This window comes from Anopheles aquasalis, chromosome 3 (genome assembly GCF_943734665.1).
Source record: "Anopheles aquasalis chromosome 3, idAnoAquaMG_Q_19, whole genome shotgun sequence".
Classification (NCBI taxonomy): Eukaryota; Metazoa; Arthropoda; class Insecta; order Diptera; family Culicidae; genus Anopheles; species Anopheles aquasalis.
Window position 1 is genome coordinate 51603079 of NC_064878.1, and position 19873 is coordinate 51622951.

The window sequence follows — 19873 nt, forward strand, 5'->3', positions numbered from 1 at the left end:
CAATACCTTTCGGTTGATTGTTGTGTGAGACGCGGCACAGTTTCTGTAGTGTTTGTTGTAGTTAATTTTCTGTTTCTTTAAATTTTCCCGTAAGCACCACGTGGGGTTTTCAAACGCTCAAAATACGGCAGGAACTTTTCAACCGATACAGTGCCGTGCGCTCCGATGGCAACAGCCAACAACGAGAAAAGCTTTTCGCGGTGACCATGGCAATCGAGCATCATGGCCAGCATGACGCTCCTCTCGATGCTGCCGTGTGATGCACAATACGAAGTGCGTTGAGCACGATTAGAACCGATTCCGAGAGCGAGAGAGACCCAATCGGTTACGGCGTACCGATTCGTAGGCCGCGTGATAACAACGGCAACCAGCACGCCGCCAACAGTGTGGCGGTTGGGTTCAACAGCAGCAGTAGCAGGGCCAACAGAGGCAACAGCAGGTTGTAATTTCCTTGAGCCACAGGGTTTTCCCCCTTTTAACGAGGGTCACCAACCGGTTCAACCGGGGATGCCTCGGACGGGTACCGTGCGCACTCGCTCCGTAACGGTCTATCAGTGAACACGTGCTTCCGCGGTGAGCTATCAACTATTCCACGCGTGACAAACAGGCCCCGACCGCGAAGGTGGCCACCATTAGCTGCCTGTCTGTCTGTCTGTCTGTCTGGCATTTCAATCAGAGTCTCACCACTTTAGAGGGCGTCTCTCAGAAGCTTCCCATTCCTGAAAGTGAAACTATTTACAGCCACACACAGCAAAGTCTCTCTCTCTCTCTGTGAAGTGATTGATGATAGCGTGACTAGCCGTACACGCAGGTGTCCGATAAGCTCGCATCTCCACTTCACCCAGCCTAGGGTTCATTTGAAGACTGCACATCTCATTCGCATTCCCTAGCACCCATTAGGCTCATCATCATCATCTGGTGTGTCGGTGTGTCTCTTTACAGCCAGTGCCGGTCTCGAGCCAGTTCCCAGTTTAGCCGTTTCCGTGCCAGTGATCGGTGTCGATCTGCCAGGCGATTCTTGCGCGCGATCGCTGCTATTCACACAAGTGTTGGTGTTGGGAACCCTTTTTTTTCGCCAACGCAAGACACCAGGACCCCTGCGGTGGATTGTTCGGATTGCGGTGATAACGGTACAGCTTGCAAACGAGTGTCAAGTGCCGGCAATAGCCCGTCCTCCTCCTTCTTCGATATCAAAGGCGCGCCCCGGTGGCCTGGTGCTGCGACGAAAAACGAATTAGTGTTGTCGTGGAGCAATTAAACGGTTAATACAAGCGCGTCGCGTCGCGCGATAAGCCACAATCGGGCGGTTGGCATCGAATGATTTGGCAATACGGAATCAGCTGTTTAGCAGCCAGCACGCGGCTTCGAGCGCCCTTTGTACTGCCCCAGGGCCACTGCTTTTGTGTTCCCACTGATAGTGATTAGTGTCTAGCGGGCACCGAGAGGCCTCGTGCGTGTGCATGTTATGGGCGAGCCAGTGGTCAAGCAGTGCGTGAATGATTTGTTTTGAATGCAGCTTCGCCGCTAGCTCCTAGCTCGACAGTCACTAGTGACCAGTGTCATTGAGTCACACACCGCGAGCACCGCGAATCGTAAGTCGTTAAAGAGTTGTTCAGTAGGATTTGATGCACGTTTCCACGAGGGGGATTTTTTGTGTTTTGAAAACACAACACTTTATGGCACGTTACGCACCCAACCCAACAGACACCCTCGTCGTTGTTGGTGCACGTGTGGCGGTAGGTTAAATCTTGACGTTCATCATCTCCAACGGGTGGTCGGTTTGGATGGCACTCCCCTAAGATCAACATTTGAATATTTAATGTTTCAATTAAAAGAGAAACAGATTAGTTCGCCAAACGAACTCCGACGGTTTGAGATGTTGACGAATTTGCGTCTTGAGGCTGAGTCACGTTTCTCAGGAATGAGGTGAGGCCGTGGTTTTCGTGGGCTAGACATCATATAAAAAAAAAACCACACAACCTGCCCATTCCCCGGTAGATGAATAAATCATTATACATGCACCAACCAGCGCCTGGTGTGGGCTCCTCGACGAGATCTCATTATTTGCGGTTTCACTGCCGCCGTACCCGTTGCATAATCTCGAGAAGAGCGTCCCCCAGGGGAGGGTAGCATCAAGCACAAGATCGGCTCGGATCGATCGATCTTTGAATGAGTTCAAGCTCAAGCAGGCCGGGTTCTGTTCTGTTCCTTCAATGCTACCGCGGTATGGCATTCGGATGCCAACGTGACGAACAATCGATTCTCGTGTTTAAAAATAAATCTCGGCGACCCCTCCCTTCTCTCGAAAGATAGACAATTCCATGCATCTCAGCGGGTGCTACCCTCTTGCTGCATGCTGTTCATACCCGTTCTCCTGTTCTCGTTCGTTAGTTCGTGCCTAGGGCCAACGTTGTTTCCGCTACATCTAGGGAGGTTTATCCGATCGGCATCGACAGCAAAAGGCCGACGGTGAACAGTGGGATGTCATCGCGGGGTAATCAGCGCGCTCCCGATCGATCGTCAGCAACAGCACAGCAACGTCTGCAATTTAGTTGCATCGCGTGCATCACGTGTACCAAGTGCAGCACCTGTGTCAGTGCTCGTGCTCATCAACGTCAATCATTAATGCACACAGCCTGAGACATCATTAGAACGTGGCAGTTAATAGTAATCAGCACTGAGTTCCCGCAGCAAAACATGAAAGCGCGACCCGGGGCCGTGGGTTCGTGTTCAATCTTGTGTCGATCTAAAAGGGTTGAGCTGCCGTGACAAATTCATGGAGAGGACACTTTAAATCGTTTCATCGCATGTGCTACGAGGCGTGCGAAAGACAATCAAACGAAAGGAACGACACGGGGGCTTTAGCTCTCTACTCGTACCCCTTCTGTGCTAGCGGTGGGTATCACATGCCTGGTTCCATGATCCCTCCGTCCCCTCCGTCCCCTCTCCAGAAATCTCTATTCTATTTGGCAAAACCTAATGTCGTGCCCTGAACGGGGGGTTCACAAACAAATAGCGTTGCCCCGGACCGGAGGGTGTACCCAATTGAATCCAATTCTCTGGATTACCCGGGCCTACGAGATAATCGCCGTACCATAATCAGACCAGTTTATGGTCTGCCCCCTTTGGAACCACCCCCAGCCCGAGGTGGGGCGCTAGATTAGAACCGTTCACCTTCGTCGGTGTCGGTATGGCCTTCGTATCACTAGCATACCCGTAACACCGACTGAGTCCGAGGAACCTGGGCTTCTCGGTTCGCTGGCCTTGATATTGTCCTCTGGACTAAATGAAGTCTTCCGCATCTTAACTTTCTCTCGCTCTCTGTCTATCTCGCTGCTTTAAAATGGCAATTTAACAATATATCATCCAGCATCGAGAGGAGAAAGTATTTTTATCACCTGGAATGAATTTACGATTACAAAAATTTGGCACATTTATCACGCCAGAGCCAGCACCAGCGCCACCTGGTGTATGTTGGTAATTTTAAACTTTTCCTTTTCCCTCAGTGAGGAAGGTCATCTTTCGTGTCTGCCGTGTGTCCCGTAGCACCGCGCACCCCAAAGGAGGAAAATTGGAAAAGTAATTACTCACCCAATGAACGATCGTTTTACGGTGTACTTCTTAGCAAATGCCACAAAGGCACGAAAGGTAAGACGAATTTGCCAAGGACGACCAATAGGATGACGGTACTTGGTGGAGGTCCCGGGGTGGGGAGAAAATAACTTTGCTGACCTTGGCCAGTGCCCGCCAGACGCCATTTAATTCCGCGATAATTGCACGGAGACTACGGTCACGATCACGTAATGAGGTAGTTTCATTACCAGTTTGACAAACAACGATAAATAACGAATTTGAAATCATTTTGCGCCTCTCACCTGGAGACCGCCACCTGGTCTGGCCTGGCTGGGCTGTTGATAAATGATTTTCCATCAAATGGAAACCATTTTGTGTGGGCCCAACAATTGGAGAAGTGGCGGACAGCGACAATTTGCTGGATTTTTATTAGCTTTCGTCAGCCCGCCGCTGACGTCCGAATGCTATTATGTTGTTGAGCGGTAGACCAGACCGTCAGTCGTGGTGCTATCGTGGCCCGAGAGTGTCCAGGCCGCCGTCGCCGCCGCCACAGGGAGCTTTCAAATAATAAAATGAATCTCGCGATACAGCGCGACTATTGGATAAACTGGGAATGCTGGAAGAACGCGAAAAGAATCCCCCTCTGGCTCAGGGCAAAAAGCATAAGAAGCCAGCAAAACAAAGCGACATCTTCTCTGGACAGGGCATTCCCCTCTAGTGACGGCGCAGGATGAAGGAGGTATTAATTTTCCTTCCATTTCCGCTGTACACCAGCACCAGCACCAGCGGCAGAGGTGTCGGCATTTTTATGATGGCCTCAATGCCACCAACGCCATCACTTTCACACCCCAAGTCGTCGCTACCATCCGTTGGTGTGTTTTTGTGCGGTATGTATGTGAGTGACACTTTTGGAACAAAATGGCCAAATAAACTCACACCCAATGGTTGAAAAGAGTACGCCTATGGGGCCGACAGTTCTCTGTTTTACGCGAACACAGCAACGGCGTTCGGTACATTATGCTTTTGCTGTGGACAATGTGCCTTAGCATCAAGCCTCTGGACGCCTCTGGAATTCCGAGGATTTTGTTTTTTTTTTTTAAATTAAATTGATGATTAAACACTTTAAACAAGTTTAGTAGGAAGTTTAAGAAATTGAATTTTCCACTCGAATGAACGCAATCTCCGACCCATTCAACCATGACAGGGCGAGCGTCTTCGGCTTAAGGAGCGCTAATCCTCCGACTCGTGCAGAGAGGGGAAAGATTATCAGCTTTTGGCCAACGGGATTTGCGAGAGATAATTTCATTAAAATTTTGAGGTGGTACATTTACATGTAAAAAAGGTGTGGAAGTGAGCATTATCCTTGTTTAATCCGCGTTTTGCAATCCCCAAAACCCCCTCGAAAAGGCGATGAAGTTCTGTTAATACCTCGTTAGCACATCATTTCCGCATTTAAAATCGCTTTTTTGTGATGTTCTCTTCAATTTTTGTTGAAAATCTGTGCAATTGATCGACATTTAAAATTACATTTGAACACAAAAGATGGGAGTGCACGGAGTGCTTATCAATCCCATTTTCGTGGAAGCTCGTGCAGCTCAAGTGCACCGATTCCAATTAATGCAACAGGAACCCCAAAGCCGCCCACCCACCGTACCGCAAAGCGTAGTTAAACAGCTCGGTGAAACTGCGAAACAGCAACAAAAAACCAAGCGATGGAGACGCCACACTCGGATGATACCAACAGGGTGAACGTAACTACCGCGCTGTGGCCATACCGTGGAGTCAATTATCATCAGACTGCTGGCTGCTGGCTCATTCTGTCAGCTTTTTCACAGAAATTTAATGAGAAAATGGATATGCCTGTTGCCCACGACCATGACCATGACCACAATTGCAACGTTCGGACCTTTTTTCTTGTTTTCCACGAAACCTGCGTCACAATTTACGACGAGTCATCCACAACGATAAACCAGATCACGGCAGTGAATATTCAATTTGTACATCATTCAACACGAACCGCATAAAAGGAAAGCAAAACTTTTCAAAAGCCCTCCAATTATAAGAGTTGCGGGAGCAGTTGGTAAAGCTTACACTCTCTCCGGATCAACCCTTAGCACGGACGTTGGCGGTTAGTACATCTTTATCGAACAGTGTCGTTTGCGTGTCGGCACTTTGCTTTAAACAAGAAGCTACCTTCCGGCCGGGAGTTCAGGAAAAGGTTGTTTGTGAATAAATCTCTCTCTACAATGTTCCAGCAAGAAGTCCTGAAGGAGCCGCACTGTGAACTGAGCTGGCGAGCAAGGAAATGAGAAAAGTTGCCAAAGCGTTGGCCAAGTGGCTGCGCGATACCGGGGAAACGGAACGGAAGAAAAATGGAATGTAATTCGTTCTGCGCCCGTTTCATTTCCTGAGGGACGACAAAACTTGATTCCCGAAGTTGATTGCCGTGGAAAGAACGATCGTTCTCCATCACTTTATTTGTCTATTATTTATCTTCTCCCGCGGGTTTCTGTGTGGTCTGCGCCGAGACGAGACACTCGGTAATGATTGTACTGGGCGTATAATTGAGAATGTTTGGTCATTATTTAACGGATAGTGAGATTCATTTTCATCGAGCTACTTCCTCTTGTCTACTAGCGCAAATGCCCCCCCCCCCCCCCCCCCCCAGGGGAATCTGCTGCTAATTCGGCTCCACGGACTGCTGATGGAGCAGTTGCCGCCCGGGTGCCGTTAGCGTGATGAAGTGTGACGATGAGTATGAATGATCCATCATCATGATCTGCACAATTCGTAGAGCGGCCTTTTCTCTAAGGAACGATTACAGAGACAGAAAGGACTCCGGAACCGGAACCATAACGATGCGGAAGCTGTTAAAGTATCAGCAAAAATGAATGAATGAACAAACAGCCACACCATCGGGAAAGATCAAAGAAAATGCTTGTGCCAGAGGGTTCCCACTGAAGTTCTTATGCTAGGACCCAGACCGAGAGAGTGAACGGTGGTGAAAAGTAGCTTTTCAAAATGTGGCTTGTAGTCTCGTCCCTGCGTCCTACGGCTGGCTCGTGGTTAGCTCCTTCAACTTGTGATAAACTATGTCAAGGGGAAGGCCCGGAACATTCTTTCGTCCCGGGTTCTCGTATGCCGCCGCTTGGACTTGGGAATGGGAAGCACGCAATAACATAGACACAAATCATTCGATGTTGTCGCTTCCCGCATTAATAGCAATGCGGAAGAGGAAGCGAAAACATGTTGCTGCTGGTCGGGAACTGCTCCAGCAAAGAAAGCACTTGTGATTTAGCGACGAAAACCAGAACCTAACCGGTTCGTGGCAATTCCTTCAGAAGGACGCATTCCCCTTTTTCCGTGCGTTAGCTCAATTTGTGCCCGAAATGGGAAGTGTATTCGTCTCTGGTAAGACTCGCCCCCAAATGACAACCAAGACGTAATAAGCTTTCTTCACTGAAAGGAAAACATGTGGCATTGGGGGACCGAGGGACCCCATTTTAGGTCGGCCACTCGACATTGGAATTGAAATTTTAGCCAAGAAGCAATGAAACGAGTTATGGTACGATAGTGACGAGTCGAAGAGGGAGACAAGAATCCACAATTCACTGCTAAGTGAAGCTTGAACCTTGAAGTGCCGCTCCTAGAGCTTTCCTGCCTGTTTCCGGTAACTAAGGATTAGTAGGATATAGTGCTAGCAAGTTTATCCGATTAAAACCTACAGAAAGTGTTGCAGAGAGAGGGATGGAAGGAACGTTGCTGCGCTAAACGATTCTACGTCGTATTCTGGGTTGAGCATACTTTAGATTATGCTTGGGGAAACGGCTCAACTCGTCTGACATTTAGCATAAAAAGGAATGGGACCCATGGAAACGAACCGCCTTTCAGGAAGAGGACATAAAGTGCTCGCGAACACAAAGGAAGTGTACATAAATCTGGCACTCTGTTGAATCTTCTTGTGCTTCTTCCCAAATATCTTAAGCTGTAACTGCGTCGCCGACTATCAAACATGTCACGTACCGCTATCCATCTGTGTCCTTGAGTCATTAACTCCTTTTCGGATAGGCGTTCAAGAAGGCTTAAATAATAAATTGCATTCACCTGCCTGAAAGCAGAGACGAGGAGTCATTTACAAGACAACCACTGGAGCACACACGCCGTCGCCTGGTAATCATTGAACATTATCGCCACGCTATCTTTCACTCCAAGGGCCATAAACATGTAATTGATGTACGACCCTCTTAGGTGTAAAAGGTATTGCCACGCTAAAGGCACGCTTTAGCCCTATGCAGGTTGGTGGCGTGAGCGTGGCTCCCTCTCTTTGTGCTACATTGAAGTAACGTCAATTTACATTTAATTGTTCCATAGAAACCTTGTGTTTGATTAAACGCTCCGAGCCGCATCCAAGCGCATGCTGTTTGTGTCTGCTGCTGCTGCTGCTGCTGCTGGAAGCCATGCAACGGCGGCCATGATGTGAAATGGCAAAACTTCTCCTTTTTTGCCAAACCAAACAAATGTCGCGCGTTTTGATCATTTTTTTAGGGAGGGATAGTGAGGATGTAGAAGAAATGGTTTTTCATCCACCTTCAACTTCAAGGGCGTGCAAACAGCGTGCGTCTCTTGTGTCGTGCTGTTTGTGGCCGCAGAAAAGCTCTCGAAAGCGCTAGATTCGGCGAACAATAGCGCAACCCAGGATGATGGTTTTTGGGTACCCGAAACGCGTTTGCTTGCAAGATGTCGTGACCGTGGAGTGGATTTTTTGTTTGAGTTGTTATTGAAAAAGTTAGGTAGCTTGCTTACAACACACACGCAGACACGGCCACGGCTGCCAGCTGTTTGAGGCAGGTTGTACCGTCGGTTCCCAAAAAAGAAAAACGGTAACGAGATCAGTGCGCTCCTGCAAGACGTCACGCGCCCCCCCGGAAAGGGACTCGAGGGCGATGTAAAGCCCTTGTCAGGAGAGTGTTATATCTTTTATCTTAATTATGACAGAGGCTCTAGTGTAGCGGGGGAAAAATGAGCTTCGTTCTAGTGATACCATCGTTTACACGGTGCGCGCGGACGTGAGATTCCGTGAGTTCTGGTTCTGGAAACGATACTCAGAGAGAGCAGGAGAGAATGAGAAAGATCCCTTAAACGCTTGCTTGTGAATCGTGTCACGTGGCAGCAATTGCAGTTTGCCCTCTCCCGGGAAAGTGCCACGATTGTTACTAATGATCGCTTTCCGAAATGGACACCCTGCAGGGTGCAGGACGTCCTTTCGGTGGAGAAGTGGGACATTTTGGTGTCCGAAATTCCCGCTTGACACTTTTCCGGCCAACCGGCGATTTTATCCAATTTTTGTCATTCTAGAAGGCTTGCGACGGCAAGTTCTAGCCCTCGTAGGTTGTGTAACGGTTGTGCACTCTTTACGTGCGAAGAAGTCCAAGTCGAAGAACATAAATTCTCACAAATCCTCTCTACCAAAGTGGAGATCCTGCGAGCTGCATGAAAGTGCAACATAAGACCTGCTTCTCAGACCAGCGACAAAGCATGATTCGGATGGAACTTTCTCTGGGCAGGCCACGCGGCCTTCCCTTTTTTACGACCAGCACAACTCTGCCAATCATTGAGTCGAAGTAGTTTCTCGAATGACGGTGCGCGATGGCGAAGACGAAGTAAATGGCGTTACAACAGCGTCCTATAGCTTTCTGTTTTATGCCCTCGGTTGTAAAAACCCCTCTTAAGTAAGCCAATTATTTCCACCACAGTTCATGCGCATCCAGAGGGGTGCGCTTAAATCGGGAAAGGATGAGGATCGTTTAAAGACCGGCACAAAAAGATGATGCGGCGTAACGAACACCTTCCAATCATTCGGTAAGAGTGTCTCTGAAATCTCTGCCTTTAGCTTTAGTGAGTGAGTCACAAAAAAAGGGAAATCCTTGGTCTTATGTATGTGCCGCACACACTGTGCAGGCATTATTCATGAGGGTAAACATTACAAACTTTAAAATTAAAATCGATAAATCGTTCTGGATTCTCGCGTGGCGGTGCACACCGGGCTGTCACATGCTGTGTCACCGACAATGCTCGATCGAGTTTATGTGTGTCGAGCTCTAGAGGTTCGCCCAAAAAGGTTCTCCTTTGCCATCCGGCCAATGCCATTGTCTTAACCCTTCGTGCGGAAATCGTTCCTTCGCTGATGCTGCACCGTAGATGACTCTAGTGTTAAAAATCGAATAAATGCTTATTTTGTGTGCATTCTCTTTCTTTCTCTCTTTCCATCTCTTTCTTCTGCAGCTTCTACAGCAGACCATAACACCATCCTTGGAACGGCAGCCAACACTACCGGTCCGCTGTGCAGCATTCGGGCCCCAAAAATACCCGGAGACGGAACACTTTGCTGCGAACGGAAATTCCATTATCCCGCACACGCCGTCCCTCACCACGTGGCCACCAGTGTGCACTTTCGGGAACATCCAGGACCACGACTACGACCGCAAAAACCCGCGCAAAACGAGCACGTTTTCCGGCTCTCCCGTCCGATTAGCATCTCGTCGCCGCATCCATGGCCATCGGAAAGCAGCAAATGCAGCCGGGCGAAATAAATCAATAGAGGCCCCATTTCATTATTAATAAGCAGCCGAAGCATTCCTGAGTGAGCGCGCACGCGGTTTACAGGCGGATTAAATTTTGGCAAGCAAATCCACCCTCGACACAAATTGCTGAAAGCGAAATGCAGATGCACTCGCGGATGCTCGAGGCATAGGCACCAAGAAACTAGACTGAAAGAAGCGTCCACTCCGGGTGTCACGCAGATCTCACGCGGAGCAACATGACAATAAATCCTGTACCTTTGCCATCATTTTAACTACTTTGAACTACTGCTGCAAGTTTGCTGCTGGGAGCGGTAAAGTGTCCTTTTGGAAAAGTTGAAATCAGCAGCACCGCCCCTTCCCCGGGACGCCTTTTAAACCAGCGTGCAGTCGAGAGTGAAGTCGATAACCTTAGCCTCGCAGTTGGAAAACTCGCCTCGAGAAAGATCCAAGAAGGAAAAGTTCTCCCGCGGCCTCAGGAAGCGCAGTGAGCGTCGATTTGAAGAGCGATGGATCTGAAACACTCGAACGTACCGGAAGTGACGGTCGTGGCCGACGCTTACATGCCCGGCAGCAAGTCATCGGATTTGATCAAACCGCCGGTCACCAATGGCTCGAGTGCGACACTCGACAAGCCCGCCCTACCAGCCGGTAAGGATATGCCCCAAGAGTTGGTGTAGTTTGTGATTGCAAACTACCGTCCTCTATCATAACTCGGTTCTAGTTATCTCGAGCATATAATAAGGATTTCGGGAATGTCCCTCGGGAGTTCGCGAACAAGATTTAACTTTTCATCGTTTTAGCGTGCTGGTGCCTCTTATCAGGCTATCAGCTACTTCTCCACGCCTACCACGTACCGAATGTTTTATCCATTTCGTCCCTCGCCTCTTGCTTCCTTCCTCAGGTGAGTTCCGGATGTACAAGCGACGCTGGCTGGTGCTGGCTCTCTTCGTAATGTATTCCGCCTCGAACGCGCTCCAGTGGATCCAGTACAGCATCATCGCCAACATCGTTCAGCGGTAAGTCCCTCGTACCTCTCTGTTTTCTTGTGTTACACCACGATATGCTTCGCTGCCGAGAACGCGCACGCTGCTATCGTATCAGTGGACGCCCAGAGTAACGCTCCCGAGATTTTGGCTCCAGCTCCAGTTGGAACGTCGACTCCGTGGTGTTTGGTTTTCTTTCTTTCCGCGTTCCGTGTCCCTTTTGTTGACTGTCGACGCCGAGGAATCCGATGAGATGGTAGGGGATCTAACCTTTCCTTGATTCCCACTCGAACCGAACCGAACCGAACCGTGGCTTCGGTGTTTGGTGTTGCACAATATTGGCTCCCCTCAACCCACACCGTGTTGACCTACGCGGTGCGACAACGAAAGATCCCCAAGGTGGTGATAGTGGATTTTTTCACTTTCATGAGCCCCGTCCGAGAACCTTTTGGAGGTGGCTTCTTATGTTATTTGTCCCGTTTTAAGGGGGCCACGAACGGATACCACCTGGTGTGGAAAGCGTGAAAATGATCGTCAGAATCCGAACGCAACAACGGGGAAAACGGTGTGGGAAAAAATAAATCCCCAAAAATCGGAAAAAGGCCAAGGATGGGAGCCATTCCAGGTTGTTGGTTTTCCATCGAAATGATCAGATAGCTAGCCAGCCATCCTCTCTACGACAGGGATGATGGGATGAGCTTATCTATACATCGCGAAAGGAAGAAGAAGAGCCGGCGAATCATGTGATCTTGTGCAGCCGGCGCAACTGCGGGAGGAGGGCCTGCAACATGCCGACTAAATGGGGACCAGACCCTTGCCTAGCAGGTCACAACAACAGAGAGAGAGAGAGAGAGAGAGAGAGAGAGAGAGAGAGAGAGAGAGAGAGAGAGAGCATCATTCCGTGGAGCCCATGAGAATCCATGTTGGAAAAGAATTTAAAATAATATTTCCCCTTCCGTGACCGACAGTGGAAGGCGCAGAATGTGGTGCGGAGGAAATAAATTAAAGGAAAACAAGAGGTAGAATCCTCTGGTTCGGATATTGCTCTGAATTGGGGCGAAAGATTGTTGGCCCTTTGCCGTTGCCGATATCCTTGGTCTGCTGGCAGATACTAGGTTCGGTTGCGATAGAAATATGAAAAAGGTTATCTGGAAATAGATTTAAGGAAGTGGATAATCCTCACCCATTGCCTGCTGCTGCTGTGCACACTTTGGCGTTGAATCAACGGAGAGAGTTTCTCTCGACACGAACCGCTTCGTAGTCGGAACTGAAATAATCGTTTTATAAAGCGTATAAGCTACTACGATTCCAAAAAAGCCGTGGTGACGAAAAGCTTACTATGTTGATGAGAGTCATAGCTTACTAGATAGAGTAAGTTTGCTCTTGCTAGAGCTCCTGTCAGTTACAATCTGCTCTAGGATGCTGTATCCGATTCCGATCAGTGGCCAGTAAATAGCAACATATTATCACCGGCCCTCGGATATCCACCCACCATCACCATAATGCGATACTAGGACCCTTGATAACTATAATCAAATCCTACGAGGCATTTAATTAGCCACTCGATAAATCTACTCTCCGTACCCCTCTCTCGCTCCACTAACCTGTGCTACTCCAAACAAACCCCTCCGGCATCTATTTCCGGATCTGTAAGCACCTGGATCGGTTCCTGGACCAATGCTTCTCACCTCTCGCCTGACGGTGGGGAGAGTTGCGCACTTCAAACAAAGTGACATCAGTGGTCCTAATGCATCCAGGGAAATGTATTGACCTTTCCATGGGATTGGATGGCGCAGCACAGATTGACTATGACCTCCGACGGTAGTCCGGTATGTGTGCGTCGATGGAAATTCGATTTATGGAGCAATTTTCCACCGTTCACTGGTTCGCTACACTCCACTCGCCGAGGGCAATCGATTCAATTAAACATAGGCCATGAAGGTCACACATTGCGCCAGTAGTCGGTAGCCGGCAGTTGGTTTCCAGTAACTACAATGTACTGTGACGCGTGTACATCTTCCCCTTCCTATCACAGGGTAGGGTTCCCGGGGTTGAATTTAATTAAAACTCTCAAAGCCACCCAACCGGTCACGTAAAAATCCAACTGTCCAGAACAGAGAGGGGCGCGACGTGGTGACCGCGAACATGAAATGATGATTGAAGTTAATGTCAACCTCAGGCGGCTGCTCTGTGGTCCGCCTCACTCAAACTCTTTCCTTTCTTTCTCCTTTTTTCGGTACCCTTTTCGGTCACCTGCATTCCGGTAACAACATCCGGAAATGATCGAAAATTGCATCTGGCCCTCCCCTGATGTTCCGCGGAATGTTGCCTGCCCGGTCGCCACCATCACACCGCAGATACTACAACATCACCAGTACCTGGGTCGACTGGACGTCGATGATATTCATGATACTCTACATTCCGCTCATCTTTCCGGCCAGCTGGATACTGGATAAAATGGTAAGTTCCCCCCCTTCGTGTCAACCGATGGTCAACCAACTAATTCGGAATGCCCGACACCGGAATCTCAATCGTCGTAGTGCGCGCACCACCCTCGGTCAATGTTTGTGGGATGCTGGGCGGCCGGTTGCGTTTGATGTCCGTCGACCGACCGAGCGAGCGAGAAAACGCCGCCGCGTTGGTCAATTTCGGCACTCGGTCCGGCTGCATTCTTTCGGTATTTTAAATGAAAATCGGCTCGCACCTCATTCCCAGCGCTTGTAATTCAGATTCGGAAGCGTATCCTCCGGTGCCCTTTCTGTCGCTCTCCCCTTCTCTCAATTCACTCCGCTGGCCTGGATTCGCGAAATCAATTACGAAATACGCCATCACCAGGCGGGGAGGATAAACCTGGCGTGCAGATCCTGGCCTATTTTTAGCTAAACGTTGGTCCGGCGCTATGGACAGTGTTTTGCAATTAACCAAACCAGGCCAACGCCAGCGCCTGATAGAAAACTCCGCCCTGGAACTGGTGGTCATGGAAATTTCGTTTCGCCAGTTCCGAAAAATCGATTTGCGTTAAATTTTTAGGATTGTACCTAGAACGAGCACAAACCAAGGAATCTCCCTGTGCGGTGAGATTAAATTTAGTAGAAAACAAATCGTTAAAATTATTCAAAATGTGCCAGCTGGAAGATTCTACGAGCCAGGCAAGCAAGCAAATCCACTCAAAGCACCAGCACCGAACCATGCCCGAGAACACAGACATAGAGAATTACATTACATCGGTACTCTGGTTGACGTGAAGTGGTACGAACATCGGGTACCATCTGGCGTTAGCTTCAGTTTGAAGTTGTCACACCGATTGTGCTGACTCCAACTCTGGTGTCGTCCACGGGTTACAAAACTAGAACCTAGGCCTTATCGGTAGCAGCTAGATGTCGAATGCAAATAAATGCATCCTGTAAGCAATCATTCCGGTCATTTCTCGCAATCCTCGCGCTGGTCTATGCTTTCCGGAGTTTAGCATTAGTTGCAGAACATAGACCATGTGATGGGAAGTGTTTCCTCATTTATTTTAATGAGATAAGATCACGGAACAGTCAGCCGTCCCACTGGTATCGTTCTGGCTCGGGAGAATTATTGAAACAACTACTGGTGACGGCCAGAACGGTTGGCTTTCGCGAATCATGCGAGCATCATGCCAGTTGCCAGAATGCCAGCACCGGTTTTTGAATGGCATTCTACGTTATCGTGCGCAGGATATCGTATCGTGTGCATGGCCACAAATGGCCACAAATGCAACAGGCCAGCACAGACAGCCGGATGGAAGGAGAGATCCAGAGTGCGAGACGGAACACTTTTCGCCATTCATAATTCTCCTTTTCAGCAGGATTAACGGCATTCACGACAGAGAGACACAGTGCGACATAACCAACTAACGTGCTCTTTTCTTTTCTACTCTACTCCAGGGCCTTCGCATCGCTGCCATCGCCGGTGTCCTCGGTACCTGTGCCGGTGCCTGGGTCAAGTGTTTCTCCGTCAGTCCGGAGCTGTTCTGGGTCGGCTTCATCGGCCAGTCGATTGTGGCCGCCTCGCAGGTCTTTATCCTCTCGCTACCGGCCAAGGTGGCCGCCGTCTGGTTCGGGCCGGATCAGGTCTCGTCGGCCTGCAGCATCGGCGTCTTTGGCAACCAGGTGAGTAGCAGCAGAGTGCGTCGGAGAGTGAGTGGCTTTCCACTTGCAAAGCGAAAAACTTTTCCCTTTTTGGTCGTCTGCACCTAATTCATCATCGCCGGGTGCCGGGCCGGGTGTGTGCACTCGCGCCCGCGCTATTAGCCTCGCGGAAGACAACTCGGGTGGCAAAAACCCTGATAATCTGCGTCACGTGTTTTGGGGGAGGAACGATAAATCTTTGTCTCACCACTTGTCCTCCGCCCAAAAGGCTTTTTGGTATTTTGTGGTGCTGTGACCTCCACCACCGGGAACGGTAAGCCAACCGTCATCATGTCGCCATTGGAATCGACATACTTAAGCACTCGTGGTGGCTGCATCCGGCAGAACGGCAGAAAGCACTTTGCGATGCGAGAAGTGAAAAGAGGCAATTATGCTTCTAAGTCCCATCCGCCATTAGCACCCCACCCCCGGGGGCGGAGTGTTTGTGAAAAGGCGGAAACAGTACGTGGTACGTGTTTTTTGAGGTAGCTTCTTCTAAATTTCCGATGTCGAGGGGTTAAATGGTGGACGAGGTGTCTTAGTGCAAGCACCAAGTCCTGTGGCTAGAGAAAGGAAATTATTTTTTTAAAAGAAACCGACTATAACAACATGCATCCAGCATAAACAGCGGTGTTAGAGGACATTCAAAATGGTCTCTCTCCTTCTCTGGCATAACCACATTGGCAGCCACCATTTGCGCTATTTGTTTCTGGCATTCTGGCCATTGTAAGGCGAGTAATTGAATGCCGAACGAAGCGAGCGTGGTCAGCGAGAACTTTGTCCCGGTCTGTGTCCGGCTTCATCTTTAAACCACCGACCGGATGTGCACTACCCATTGGACGCCCCAATATTGTGGTTCCGCACAGTCTGCAGTAAGCTTCTTAGTGGGCCGAACCGACTGGTCAGCATTACATCCAGCACTGTGCACGCGGAGGAAAGTTTGTTTTCCATAAATTATGTTTCTGCAACATGTTGTCGTCATAGTTCTGGTTCATAACTAGACTCGTTGGCTCTCGCCGGCACACATATCCCGGTCAGCAGGGGCACTCTGCAGCCATGGACACTCTAGAATGGAAAGGACACTCTGCAGCCATGATGGCAGCACATCGGTTATCACGCTGGTGGCAGGTTGTGGGTATTATTCTAAAAAATAAATAAAGTGCAGAAGCAAAATCGGGCGAAAGAAACGGACGGAATAAAACCAACCCGGAAGCAGAGTGAGCGAGACAATTTATTTCATTTGTTTCCATTGTTGTTGCTGAATGGAATCATGCTTTTAATTGCAATCGCTTCGTGCACAAAAGGGCCACACCAGGTCCAGGATCCATTTGTGCGGATGGGTGGTGGGAATTACAAAAGAAAAAATAAACGGAGTCCCGTTCTGGTGGATCGTAGGCGCTGGTTCTTTGGATGCTGGTGGAGTATCGACAGCGAACTTATTCCATTCTTTCTTCGCGAGATGCTTCCAGAGACAAAATAGAACAAACTAATTGGCCATACTTTGAGTGAACACAAGCACACAATAGAACAATCGATCGATCGAATGCTTCATTAGCTGCGATCAATCCGTTTCCAAACGAAAACATCTGCTTTAAAGACAAACTTTTATTTCGTCCTGTCATACGTCCGAGTAAATTATGCGCTACTCCCGCTCTCATTTGTTGCCTGTCTCGAGCCCATAATTCCCGTTCCGGAATTCATCATAAACGTAATAAATAAATAACATTCCAGCCCACTAGCTCTGCGCTGGATTGCACATCAATTTGCTGTTAATTATATGTTCATTCATGTTAGTTCCGTTGCCGCATAGCGCCGATGTCCGGCAGAAATCCATAGTCATAAGATCCCGACCATCACATCAGTCATTCCACACCCTCATCCTCCCCCTCATCACCCTCATCATCATCATCATCTGCTTGGTCGTGATGGTAACGATGAAAAATCGGTTGGCTCAATCGAGCGGAAATGTTATCGAAAGTTCAGAACCGGCACGGAGCATCTTGGCTTTCTCGGAGCGTGGCTCATGGAAAAGAGGAAAATTCCTTCCCTGGTTCACCGGATTGCATTATACACCGTCCGTTGCCCCCACTCGCTTCGTCATAACAGCGTCATGATGATGCGAAGCAAGCGACGATCCAACGGAATTGATCCTTTTTTCCGTCGGTGTAGGTCGAACGTCGGCCGTAGGCGATGCTCCAATCAAAGCAACCGACGCAAGTAGTGGATTGGTGGTCGGGTTGATTGGTCGGTTGCGTTGGTAACGCCGAACGGAACGGAACGGATTCTGAAAAACTCTATCCTCGGCCAAATGAGTTTGACGTACGAGGTCCACCCCAACGGAAGTTGTTGATTACTTAGTTCAGCCTCACAGACAGTGTGAGAGAGAGAGACAGCGCGCAGGTTCATTTTCATTGTTAGGACTTTTATCCTTCCTGTTAGAACCGGTGCAACGGCTTAGTGATAAAGGAGATAAGAATCAGAGGATAAAGTGGCCACGAATCAGAGGGTAAAGGCGGAACTGGTAAACTGCGTGAAAGGCACGCGCTATCACAGAAGAGGCAAAGAAAAAAGCGAAAAAATCTCACGAGAGGCTTCAACTTGCCTGGAGCTTTTCCGCTCATTTTCCCAACAGAATGGCTCTCCTCCAAAAAAAGGGTAAGAGGCGACCAAATTGGCCATAATGAGCGTGTAATGAAATAGACGTTATTCTAGAGTGTGTGTTTTGCTGCTTCGTTGCTTCGATGATGCTTTAGTGGATCTCAAGTGCCGGCACCAAGAGATGTAAACTACGCCGGCCACTATCTACATCATCCACCCACCGGCCTGATAAGTTTTTGTTGGATACATACTCCACCGAACCGAATACATCCTCTTGTTGTGTGCGATAGCACGTACTCTAAAAGCGCTCGCCGGTAATTCCACGAACTCGAGCAAAAAAGGATTATTAACTTATGAAGCGAAGTTGGGTTCTTCACTTTTCACTTTGCGCACACACCGCAACAAGAGTCAACACAACACAAAACCATGGCGGAGGGGGAGGGGGGGAAGCATGCTTTCACTCCGAACTGCGCCCGTAATGAGCTTCAACTTCCGGAAGCTTCCACTTCCGCTCTGGCGACGAGAACCCATCAACTGCCGAACGTAAAATCCCACGCCTGCTCTAAGCCAGGCTTTGTGGGAAGAGACTGCCTGCCACGCGGTTTGTCTGTCTGTCTGCCTGTAAGCGACATAATCATCCTCCAAAGCTGGATGATAGCTGGTTTGCCCCCGAGAAAAGACCACGGTGAACTGTGCACAAGCTTCCACGTGTGGTGCGCGCGGTTGCTAGTTACTCTCAAGCCACACAAAGTTCCCAGAGATGGATGGAATGACGTGGAACACATCAAGAACGACGTGCTGGTCGTGCTGGTGGTGGAGGTGATGGTGATGGTGGTGGCATTTATGCTAATTTGATGATCCCGCGGTTTCCGTGGCGTAGTGTGGTGCGCACAGACACTAGTAGCTAATGCCTTTAGCTCGCGAAAGTTACCCTCTCCTCGTCGTACCTGCCCGGTTTTTAAAACCACTTCAAGATGCGCCTTCAAGTCTTTAACCGCACCACGAGGGGCTAGTTTTTACCTTCGGGAAATCGATTTCCCTTCCCCAGGAATGAGGTTGAGGGAGGGAAAATTGAATTTCGCATTCGCACGTGCCACTTCCGAAAAGAAAATTGATTTTCGCGCCCCACGCCACGTCGCGAGCACTTGGTCTTGTCTTTGGCAATGGTAGTGATTTGCATCGGAATCGAATTTTCGCGCAATCCACGCTTTGCGACCAAACCACGAGAGGGTTCTATTAAATTTCGTGTTTGCAATGGTCGCACGATTGCCACCGTTTGTCGTTTGTGGCTATATGAGTGTCTTTAAGTCATGATTTTGTTTTGAAATCAATCGTGGCTGAATCGAGATTCATTCTCGAGGAAAACATTCGTTTTCTTTTTCGACCTCTGACAAGACAAGGTGCAGGCGTGAAAAGAAGGCTTTCCGGGGTGTTAAAGATGATATTTCTGGACAGCCTTTCGGTGGTTCGCTGAATACTAATGAATCACCATTCCCGTGACCGCATAAAACACTCGACTGGCTCTCTTTCTCTCTGTGTTGCTTTCATCGCTTTCCGAACACCATCCACCCACCCAAAAAGCACTAATTATGCCACCCTCAACCCCTGGGCCGGATCCTCATCTCCTTTTAGTGGGTCTCTTGCTCCGGGATTACGATCGCTGGTACTGTTGCCGCTTCTGCTGCTACTCTCCGTGGCACCGGGTTCTGGTTGGTCCTTCACGAAAACTAATCTGCGTCAACTGCAGACGAGCCAGAAAATGGAAATCATCACCATGATCGTCGTCGTCATGGTCGTCGCTCGTACTAGGTTGCCAATCGGCTGTCACAGTTGGTGGGCTACACATAGACGGCGTCCTCACTCTCTCTCTCTCTCAGAGCGGCATGTAAGCCCGTGTGGTGGAAAAACTGATTTATCGCATCATGTACACGCTCGGCTGTGGGTCGTGGCACTGATCGGCATGCTTTCAAAGGATACGCCGACC

At 49.2% G+C, this 19873-nt stretch overlaps 1 protein-coding gene across 7 annotated transcripts in view; it reads left to right on the forward strand.

The window, feature by feature from the left end:
- The window catches only part of LOC126575070 (feline leukemia virus subgroup C receptor-related protein 2), a 30547-nt gene continuing 10674 nt past the window's right edge, over positions 1-19873 (forward strand). The window contains exons 1-6 of one of the 7 annotated variants that reach the window (XM_050235585.1): positions 370-439; positions 943-1592; positions 9856-10802; positions 11056-11170; positions 13495-13597; positions 15049-15273. In XM_050235585.1, coding sequence (XP_050091542.1) covers positions 10661-10802; positions 11056-11170; positions 13495-13597; positions 15049-15273 — 585 coding nt within the window. In that variant the 5' untranslated portion in view covers positions 370-439; positions 943-1592; positions 9856-10660. Of the gene's footprint in view, positions 101-369; positions 574-890; positions 1593-9383; positions 9433-9855; positions 10803-11055; positions 11171-13494; positions 13598-15048; positions 15274-19873 lie in introns of those variants that run through there. The other 6 variants (XM_050235586.1, XM_050235584.1, XM_050235583.1 and 3 more) reach the window with 6 other exon arrangements.